Source organism: Lagopus leucura, unplaced genomic scaffold (assembly GCF_019238085.1).
Source record: "Lagopus leucura isolate 7727_CA_CO unplaced genomic scaffold, USGS_WTPT01 Super-Scaffold_100016, whole genome shotgun sequence".
NCBI lineage: Eukaryota > Metazoa > Chordata > Aves > Galliformes > Phasianidae > Lagopus > Lagopus leucura.
Window position 1 is genome coordinate 12,082,597 of NW_024962270.1, and position 11,091 is coordinate 12,093,687.

An 11,091-nucleotide genomic window follows, 5' to 3' on the forward strand; every position below is an offset into this window, starting at 1 on the left:
GTGGGCTGGTTAAAGAGTAATCTCATTAGAGCAAGATCGTAGAGATCAGCACAAAGGGACAACCACAGTGCTTGACAGCACCGTCTGCAGATTACATCTGTTTTTCACATATTGGATTTACTGGGAAATTGTACAGAGAGGAAGAGCTCAACAAGCTAAAACTCGCCAGCTGTCATGGGCACGGTGGGGTGTTGTGATGCTGTAGCAGCAGCACACAGCTCCTCTTACTTTGGGACAGGCAGAAGGTTGGGTTTCCCCAGTAGTTCCTTCTCCTTTCCTGCATCAATGCATCACTGGCAGGTTGTGTCAGGAGCCTCCTGCCACCGTGATCATGGCACTGTGGTACCCAACAGAGCACAGCTCCAGGGGAGTGGTGTGCAGAGAGGTCGTATCACTGCTCCCTCGGGTCCCTGAGAGGAAGCTCATTGCCTTGCTAGCTATTGCTGGGTCTGTCATGAGAGCTTTCTGTTGTACTACATGGCAGGTCCCAAGAATCCTCCCTCTGGTGAAGTTCACATTTGGGTCAAAGATGTCAAGGACCTTCTGCAGTTGCGTCCTTCTGGAGTTGACTCCTTTGTGAAATGGTAAGTGTCCATTATGAAATATCCTCTTGGGCATCCAAATGATGGAATTAGAACCCATTTTTTAGTGTAAAATATCACTTTGGAAAAAAAAAATAAAAAGAAGAAGAAGAAAAAAGAAACCCTTTTCCTAAAGCAGGATCTGTTAAGCATCCTTCCTTTCTAAGAATCTTTGCTTACAAAATTGATTTTCTTGGGAAAAGAAAGTTTACTCCAAGGATTGTAAAGATTCCCCATTAAATTTACAGGGATTTCTTATGTTGAGACCCAATTACTCCTTACTTCAGATCTGAGGCCTGTTTAGGCCCAGAAAGTTTGTAGACACTAATGAAACCTCATGTGATATTTTACACTACTTGCTGTATTTTTTTTCCTCTCAAAGCTATGTGCTTCCAGACACGAGTAAGAAGAGCTACCAAAAGACCCGAGTCGTAAAAAGAGACACAAACCCTGTTTTCAATCACACTATTGTGTACGATGGCTTTCATACAGAGGACTTGAAGGATGCTTGCGTTGAACTGACTGTGTGGGATCATGAAAAACTAACCAACCATTTCCTTGGAGGAATCAGGCTGGGCCTTGGGACAGGTGAGTGATTTCCTTTACATTAAATGAATACCATTATACTGCTGCTGAGCCAAGTGGTATAATGGAAAGTTGCTGAGCATTTTGCTGTTAGGGAGAAACCAGATATGGAGAGTGTCTAGCTATTAAGGGGCTTCATACTTGCACTGTGTCTGAGATGCAAGGGGCCCTGGTATTGTGATAGTAACCCTCTGTTCCCCCATTCTCTGCCATGTCAACTCACAGGTCTGACAAAACTCAAGAATCAGCGTGGGTCCAGCAGAGAATTTTCCTGCTGCTGCAGGAAAAGAGGCAGCATTGTAAATCAATGTTATTTTGCTGTTCCTCCCAGTGCAAAGTGCTCAGAGCTGAAGACAAAGAACTTGAAAGCCATGTGGGACAGCACCACCTGGTGACTCTGTCCTCATCTCCTTCATTGAAATACTACAGTAGCAGGAATAACTAATATTTGGAAAACAGAGCTTGATGCAGTAGTTGTTCTATCTCAGTCATTACTGAGACAACATCAACAGTTTGGAAATTGAGTTGTTTAGGTGTAGATGAAGGTGTTCTTATTTTTTAAATTACTTCTCTTAGTTTAGATTATGAAGTGCTCAAAGAGCACAGCAGAGGTGCCATTTGCTAACCATGCTATCTTAACTTTCAGTGTACCCTGTGCCTAGCTTTGACAGGTAGAGTGTTTGTAGTTGGTAGGTAGGAGATGGAAGGATTTGTAAGCTAGCTATACTTACTGTTAAGCAATAGGGGTCTCTGAAAGATGAAAGACAAGCAGAAGATTTCAGGGTGGGGGATGTAATAAAAGGTGACTGTTCCTTGAGGGACTCAGGAAGAGCCTTATTGTAGCTTGAAGATTTGCCTTGCAGGTACTCATTTATTGGATACAGGTACACATTTATTGGATTTGACTGTGTGATCTCTGTTTTCAATCTCTAACATGTCACCAAGAGAGTTGTGAACTAACCAGTGGGAAGTTCACATAAAAATATCAAACCCAGGATTAGTTGTGATCCAAGTTTAGACTTTTACCTATTCGACAAGTAGTCGGCGCTTGAAAATGTGGTTGGAAAATCAGTTTGGAATTAATATGCACACTTTTACACCATCATATATTTGATTCCTGTACAAATGAAATGTAGAGCAAAAGAATTTTAACAAATACCTGTCCCTCTTCACAGCAAATCAGGAGGAATGCCAAACCTTGTAGACCTTCTTTACCACATCAAAAACAGCAGTACTGGACTTGAGCCCAACCTTGTTTTCCTTGCTAGGTTATTTTTAGGATTCTTGTGTTTTGTGGCTTTTATACTGAATTCTGGTGTAAGATGGAGATCATTAGCAGAAGAATGGGAGGTGATTACAGAGCAACTTCCTGACAGGAACTCAGCACCTTTTAGGTTAAGGCCCTACCTGCAGCAGTTGTATCTCAGTGAGTACTTTTCTGTATGGAGTGGAAGCTCCTTATGCAGCTCCCAACGTTTCCATCTCCTCGTTTCTCTTCAGGTTTGAGCTACGGCATCCCCGTGGACTGGATGGACTCAACACAAGAGGAGGTGGCCTTTTGGCAGGAGATGATGTCTGCTACCAATGAGTGGATTGAGGGGTTGCTGCCACTACGCTCATTGGCAGGGAGGAAAAAACTGAAATAACCTACTGTGTGTTCTAGAGCAAGGCTGAACGTGTTTGTTAGATATAGGAAACTTCCCACCCCGAGGTGATAGAGACCATGGGGCTGGCAATCGTAAGGTTAGTAAGGCAGTTCATGGGCAGCACTTTGGAGATGTTAAATGTTAACAATTTGTTCCCTGATGGAAGACCTGGAAAGTGCCAAACTGATGCTATGCTTGATTTTGAACAAGAAGAAATGTTACCTTTTTATTTAATGAGTGTGTTTGAATCCATTAAGCACTGGCAACATCAGCAGGAAAGAGGAAATCCAGATATTTATTTATTTTTTTACTCTTGCTTGTACTGTGGTTTTTTTTTAACCCATGCTGAGATGTGGTTGTACTGAAGCTTCGCTATGGTATCACACATATTTACCTGCAGGTGGTACACTTTGTACGTTATGTAGAATTGTTCCAAGTCACCAGGCAGCACAGGCTGAAAATGAGAGCTTTGCATTTGTCACTGGTGGCAACACATCTGTACCATGAAAGAAATTGAGATCCAGAGTGAATCTAAAGAAAGAGAGGACTGTTTGAAACAGAAAATGAAGCAATCCAAGGAGGATAACAACCAAGAATTCAATATATTAAATCCTTCCTGCTTTAATACAAAAGAGAAAAGAGATGGTCCTGCAGCTAGTAAGATTTTGCAATCAAGAGCTGCTTTCCTAGCTTTCCCACTGGCTTCGTCAGTGACCTCAGGCAAGTTACTCTATTAAAACAGTTCCAGTGCAATATGAATTGAAGTGCTTGCCTAACTGTAAAATAACATTACATTGCTAACGGACCTAGTAGCATCTTTGAAATGCCTTGTGTGCAAAACATTTCAGTATAAAATAATGATGTAGGGAGCAGTCTTGCGTTAGCCTGGCATAATGGGTCAGGAAAAATGGTCAGAACTGCAGTGGAACGCAGGAAATCCTGGGAGAGGTAAGCAGGGAGTGAACGAATGCCAAGGGGAGCTGCAGAGCTGAGGACTAGGGTAACTACCTGCCTCCATATGTCCTGCTCCCCTTCTTGTCTGCCTCTCACCTGATGCCTGTCAGATAGTTGTCCAGAGCTAGAGCAACCTTCTTGTCAGTAATTACAAGAGTTTTGTGTCTGGCACACTCTAACAGCGGTAGAGTGATGTTATGAATGCATTTTGAAATGTAGCTCTGTGATTTGTACTTTGGATGTACATATTGTGATTAAATAGAATGTTTTTCTTTGGTCATCAGCTGGTCTCCTTGTGCCTGTCTTTAGCATGGTCTGAGTAATGACATTGCAGGCAAAAGAGGTGTTATATTTTATCGTGTCAGAATGACCCTTTTTTATAATGAATATATATATATTTCTCCACAACATTTCACTTACCCTTGGGCAAAAAAGGGTCATATATATATATATATATATTCATTATATATATATATATATATATATATTCGTAGTTGTCCCATTTTAGATTTTGGTTCTGTGAATATTTTGATATTCTTTAATGTGTTGACTGTATTTTTTAACTCAAACAGCACTAATATTCAGCTGAGCAAAATGGTTCTAAATAAATGAAAGAAAACTTTGATGGTTAAAATAACCAGAGTTTTTCATGAAATGAAGACATCTGGGAGATAATCAACAGCTGTCAGGGCAAACAACAAAGATTGTGGTTTTGCAATTGGAGAAAGATAATACTTGAAAATGTACCAGTTATGGTACTGAAAGTGCTAAGAGAAAGTCCGTAGGGCAGCAGAATTAATTAATGACTAACCTAATGAAGGACTTGGTCTATATAGCATGTCAACCCAAAGAGACTTTACATGGGTTCTAGCCTGGTGTCACTTTGGTACCTCCATGGGATAAAACAGCAGCATGTAAATATTTATGCATACATACAGGAGAACTTCCACAAAGAGGCCTGCTTGTTGGTGGCTGCAGTGAGTTACCTGCAGGACTGCTGCACTCACCCCAAATGTTTCCTTATCCATGTTCCTCCCAGGGGGATTTCTGCTGTATCTGCAGATGTGGATGGTGCTGCAGGAGCCTCCAGCCAGGCAGGCCCAGCTCTTCCTCCAGAAGGTTTGTCTGACTGCTTTCCATGTGAGCACAGAGCCATCCCTCCTGCTGCTCCTCATGTGCAGCAGTTGGGACAAGCACTGCTGTTACACAACTAGAGCTGGCAGTGTTTGTTTGGTCTTTCAGAAAATTATTGTCTTTTTCACCAGTGGTGCCAATAAAGGGGATAAAGGGTGTCAGTGGCCCAGCTTCATGCCGGAGTGGTGGCTGCTATGGACTTGGCCCAGGATTTTGTGAGCAGGTTGTTTCTGTATTCAGACTTCTTTGAGGATTTTTGTTAATCTTTCAGTAGCTTGTTTATTTAAATTAAGCCCTGATTAACTTAAGGAGCTTTCTTTGGCATTTAATGGTTTATCAGAGTAAAAGATTACACTGCCAAACCACACATGCATTTGCAACACGGCTGTATTTGAGGCAGTAAAATTTGCCCTGTCTTATCTGTGTCACTTACTATGCAGAAAGCACTTTATCTGGGGAAAAGAACCACAAAACTAAGGCACTTTTGTTGTCAGTGACACACGGGGGAGTGGAGGAGCTTGTGAATATAAGGTCAGTGCCTGTTTGCATGTGGCTTACGATGCTGCCATTTGTTGTCTGTGCCTGCTACATATGTAAACTCAGGGCCATAGGCTTATGATAACGTGAGTTTAATAGTAATTGGTAAAAAAAAAAAAAAAGTTGAAATATTTCTGCCTGTATTTACTAGTTCGTTCTAGAGTGGGTTAAGCAGAGTTCTATAAGAAGATATATGAAAGTATAAGACTCAGTGCATGTAGTAAGTGTGTTTTAAAAATTCATTTCTAAGACTACAAGCAGGCAAGTACCAGTGCTACATGTTCCAGCAGGGATCCCTGCTGATGCAGCTCCTGGGGCCGAGTCCTGTGGTCACTGGTCCCTTGCTGGGTACAGAGGTAACCCCAGGGGCTGGGCAGGCTGATGTGTTGCAGGGTGCTACCTTTAGGCACAATCTGCTTAAAATAAAAGAAAAATATCAGTGTCTGCAGTTGAGCTGGGCAGCTACTTTCTATGAATGGTCTGCATTTGAGAGTAAATGTGCTCCTTTTGAGTTTACACCTTATCTATGTAACTTTTTCTTTGAAATCTTGTAAGCAAGAAGTGAAGAGAAGGCAAGATTCTGGAAATTATTTCTTCCTCCTCATGCACATATAATCTGTGGCCTGTATGTATTCAAATCTTTCATATCACAGGTATCAAACTATTAAAAATAATTGGGAAACTAACTAAAGAAAAAAATAACTGCTGAATCTTGAACAACATCCAGCAGATGAGTGTCTTAGAGGAGATGGAAAACAAGTGGTTGAGTTAATTATCCATTACCAATATTTGCTCGGCTCTATCCTTCACCAAGACAGGGGAAAAAAAAGAAATACTGTGATGATTCAGGGAGTAAATTATGCTGCCTGAATAAACCCATGTAGTAACATCTATTTAAATGAGATTTACTGTATTTTTGAAGGCTTGTCAAATTGACTCAAAAATGTATCAAATAGAAAACCTGAATAAAGAATCACACTTCCATTCCTGATAACTGAAACTGTGTGTATTCAGCACAAAGTTGGTTGGGTAGTTTGTATTATTGGGCCATTTTGTACTTGTATAGCTTCCATAGGCTAATATTTTTTTTTGTTCAGCTGCCTGTTTTCCACCCGTCAGGTGTCATGGCTGTCTGCTCTTGGTGTTCCAACAGATGCCTGGGAGAAGTCCCTCGCTGCCACAACCACAGAGGTTGTCAGAAGATTTTGGGATTGCAAAGATGCCATAAGGTATGTGTTACTGGAGCTGCTCACTCAGCAGCACTGCTGCACAAGATATTACTGATGCGTAGAAATCTCCCAGAATAGAGATCCCTTCCCATGGGATCATCCTGGAGGATCAGCCACTTCTCCCTAGGGAGTGTGCTCTATGTAGAGGCATTTTGTACCTGCAGCTTTGCCGTGAGGAACAGGGCATCAGCGAGGGGCTGGCTGAAGTCCCTGGGGCCACGAGGGCACTCTGAGTGTGGTTTGGTATTGCAGAGCCAGCTCTTGATCTGCTGTGTGAGCAGGAGAGGGCTCATATGTGATGAGGTTGAAGCAAAAGTGGGTGGCTTAAGGGAACCTGTTCCCACTTTTGGAGTGCTTATCAGCTTCTCCCATCCTTCTGAATGTGCCAGTGTTTGGAGGGTGCTGCATCAGCTCAGAGCAGCACAAAACTGAGCGCCAGCCTCCAGAAGGGCTGTGGAGAGAAGTCACTGTTAATGGCTTTGGAAAAACACCGGTGGGAGCAAAGGCCCAGCCTGCAAGGTTTGGTGGTCACAGCAGGTTGGTGCTGGTGTGTTCTGGGTTGCAGTCCTGCTGTGAACAGCCTGCTGGTGGCGGTGCATTCATTTCCTTGTAAGGCACTTAAGCAGGTGCTTGCTTAAGCAGAAAGATGGTTGCATTTTAAAATTCTATAAAATCTCATTATACTTGTCTTTGGGCTGTGCACCTAAGTCTGCTAAACCAGCCCTGCTTTGTTGGATTGTCCTAGGAGGAAAGGAGGAAGACCTGAGGATGACAGCAGTTCTGCTGCTTAGCTTCCAGGTTTCTTTCCAGGGCTGCATTAAGGATTAGAAATTACTTGGTGCTCTGTGTTACATGAAGCACCAAATATATAGTACCATGCAACCAGTCCCACTGCCTGCAGCCTGAAGACCCCCACAATTAGCTTACAGCAAGAACTACAGCTTCTGATAAAGGCTTGTGTTTAGAGGCATAGAACAAAGTGAATGGAAATATATTTTGTTTTTTCTTGCTCTGCAGACCTGCCTGTGCTGCAATAGACTATAAACATGAGACGCTACTGATAGGAGCAGAAAACAGATTTCATGCATCTAGCAGCCTACAATGCCATCCTCCTGGCTAGCAAACAATCCAAAGCAGCTCTTGAGCTGCAAGCTCAAGTGCTGGGCTCAGAGGGGAAGCTTAGGAGCTGCTTTCTGGCAGTGTAAGTAGTTCAGACACCCACTCTGTAGGAAGAAAAAACACAATAACCTCTTCTCTCCTCCTCTCTCTCCCACTCACCATTACTAATTTATCCTGATTGTAATGGCTTCTATTTGCTCTAAGCAGATCCTGTTCCCTTCCTAAGAAGACCTGAACAGCTACAGGGACATAATATTCCCAGTGGAGGATCTGTTCTTCAATTCAGGCAGACTCAGGCAGACATAATGATGGGAGCCCCTGTTTTTCAATCAGCCAACCCATGGCCTTTTTAATGTGATTGTAATCTGAGATAAGACACCTGGTGCTGCAGCTGGAGAAACCCATCCCATGGTATTGAGCTGTCTTTTAATTTACTGTCACAGGGAAATGTTTTGCAAATATTTTACATCTCTTCAGGAACCCAGCCACCACTCTGCACAAGCTGGTGTGGCCAGAGGCTATCCCATGTGTGTGCTGTGTGGCACCAGAGCAGCCCTTCCACTTGCAGGGGTGCAAGGACAAGCTTATCCTCTGTGCACTCCCACCCATGGGGTTCAGAGTGTACCAGATTTTCACTTCCCTGTCCATTCTGGTTGCAAAATAAATGCTAACACTGCCCTGGAGCACTGATTGTAACCTCTCTGGTTACTTCTGAGTGATGGTCCTGTTCAGCCTGTGCCTGCTCTGCTGCTTCTGATGTGATCCCAGTGTGACACTGGGGGACCTCTGCAAGGTGCCACCTTGTAGCCCCAGCCAGAACCCAGGGTGGGACAGAAGCTTCCCCACATGTCTCCTGGTGGTCAGCCCTGCTGTTGGAGTTAGGGCTGTCACTTTGTCACAAAGTCCTAAATCACGCTCCCAGTGCTTGCTGTCAACATGGCAGTCAGTTCCTAAGCACCATGTGGTACCCTTGGCTTTCACCTGCACTACCATGACTAACTGTGAGCATCATATAAATAATAAACATAAATCACTCAGTGCTTCCCCTTGCTCTCAATTTACAGAGATGTGCAGCAGCCAGCAGGTCAGGAGGGCAACATGTTGCTGCCAGTGGTGCAATATCTCAGTGTCACACCTCCTAGGCATGCCTAATTTAACAGGGATGCTTTTTAACAGGGAACTAGCTAATCAAGCTGCTATCTGTGATGGGCCAGCCCCCTTCTCATCTCCCATCGCCCCAGTGCGTGGCCATGACTCTTCAGGAAGCTCCCAGTCTGACCAGTTTGGTGGTATGCACTTCCATGGTTCCCTTGGGCTGGTCTCTGCATGTGGCCAGGTGACACAACCCCAAGGGTTAGGGGGCATCTGCCTGTGGGTTTGGGCATGTGTGAAATGGGTGCCAGAATGGGTGCCAGCAGGGCCATACTGTGAGGGGCAGAACACAGACAGTCATTTTTGTAGTCTTGGAAACCAAAAGGTCACTTAAATTGCATGGTGCACTGGCAATGCTGTCATAGCCTGAAATGGTGATTGAGCACCTGGTGGGAAGGCAAGGCCAAGCTGGGGGAGCTCAGGTCCATGCAGTGCACCTGAGTGATCAGAAGGGGTGGAGCCAGGATCCACCCCATTCCCAGACCTCATTTAAGGGTTGGCAGGGGAGGTGAGGGGATCTCACTGGAGATCCCTGCCTCCCAGAGGAATTCCAAAGGTAAGCATCCATGTTGCTAGTCATTGTTTCTGTATCTGTGGCTGCTGCCTTTGGGCTTGTTCTCATTTGCTGTAGCCTAAGGTTATGCCACCCTGCTACTATTGCTGTCCTTTCCATCACATTAAAGCATTACACACTGTGGGTGCAGTGCTGAGGCACTCTGCTCCTTCTAGCGCTGCCATGGCCTGGAGGCAGCTCCAACCTATGGTGGGCAGTCAAGAGATGCAGAGGGAGGGGTTTTGGAAGAAGGCTGAAGTGTAAGTGAAGAGCGAAATGGAGGAAGGAGCTATGAGTGATGCTGTGGGAGGATCTGGTTTGAGCCATCCAACCTCGTTTAGCTGTCTCTTGGTGCTTCTGCCTGTGACACAGGGCTACAGTGAGCCTGGGCACCCAGCAGGAACCTGGTCTAGCCTGTCCCCTACCACCAAGCCTGCTTCTGCATCAACTCCAGGTTACTCTCAGACACCAGATTTTCCATTTCTGCAACGATACCAGCACAAAGGCTCCTCCAGGATTCCATTTTCTCCTACCTTCTCAGTTGCTGCTAATTAATATGATGGAAACCCAGTTACATAGCATGCATCCGTCTATGTGAGTGTGTTAGAGGGGATGAAAGCGCTGCACCCAGACCTGCAACAGGAATGGTGAGGCTGGAGGTGGGGAGGAGCGAGGCATGGCTCAGAAACTAAAGTTGTGGGCTGAGATTCATGGGCATGGCATATCACAAATGACACAGCTCAGTGCTGCACATCAGTGCTGGCTGTGAGTCACCGGTAACATTCTGATAACTCAGATTTATAGGTTTAATATTTGTCTGTGGCTGTGCAGATTGCTTCATCAGTTTTCTATCCCGTCCTGAGGTACTGTAAAATAGGATCTTTGAGTCTGTTGGTTTTTAATAAATGTGCTGCATTTCAAAGGATATTGAAAACTTTCCCTGCCGTTTGTTACTGAGGCCCGAGCTGTGACGTCCGGCCCCGTTTGCAGGCTGGTTGCACGGCTGGTGCTGCAGAGCCGCGCTGTGAGGATCGGCTGAACGTCATTGTCACCGTGAGCGCACTGATTTCAGCTCATGCAGCCTCTTTGTAAACTTAAGAAAACAAAACTTTTAAAATGTGGCTTCATACACTTTTTAGCCAAGTTGTTTATTATTAAATTCAGTGATCCTTTTCTCTTCCCGTGACCCAAGCCCCGCTCAGGTGGCTGCCGACCAAAGCCAAAGCTCGGGCATCCCGCTGCCTGCTGGGCTCCGTGCGGATTGCGGTGCGCGCACGTCCTGCGCACTGAGAACAGACAGGCTTGCCGGGCTCGCGGCCAGCAGCCCCAGCCCCGCGCCGTCCTCCTCCGGGCTCTTCCCGCGCCCCCCGCCTCCCTCGGTCCCGCCCCGCCCCGCCCCGCTCGGCTCCGGCGGCGGTTCGGGGGTGGCGGCTCCTCCCGGCAGTGCGGTAGAGCGCGGCCGCCATTGCATCGCGGCTCGGCCGGGCCTCCGCCCGCGGCCCGGGAGGACGGGGGGCGGCGCGGCCACCCGCAGGCGGCTCTGAGGCGGACGGAGCGCGGCCGGCCCCGCGCCGAGCGGCGCCCCGGGGCCGGCCTGGCGC

General features: G+C 45.8%; 1 protein-coding gene across 3 annotated transcripts in view; it reads left to right on the top strand.

Annotated features, from left to right (window-relative positions):
* LOC122183094 (synaptotagmin-like protein 2) overlaps positions 1–4,049 on the top strand; it is a 34,790-nt gene extending 30,741 nt beyond the window's left edge. For all 3 annotated transcript variants that reach the window (XM_042876862.1, XM_042876863.1, XM_042876864.1), the window contains exons 15-17: positions 485–584; positions 964–1,169; positions 2,667–4,049. In XM_042876862.1, the coding sequence (XP_042732796.1) occupies positions 485–584; positions 964–1,169; positions 2,667–2,812 (452 nt within the window). In that variant the 3' untranslated portion in view covers positions 2,813–4,049. The remainder of the gene's footprint in view (positions 1–484; positions 585–963; positions 1,170–2,666) is intronic.
* Positions 4,050–11,091: the final 7,042 nt, after the last annotated feature.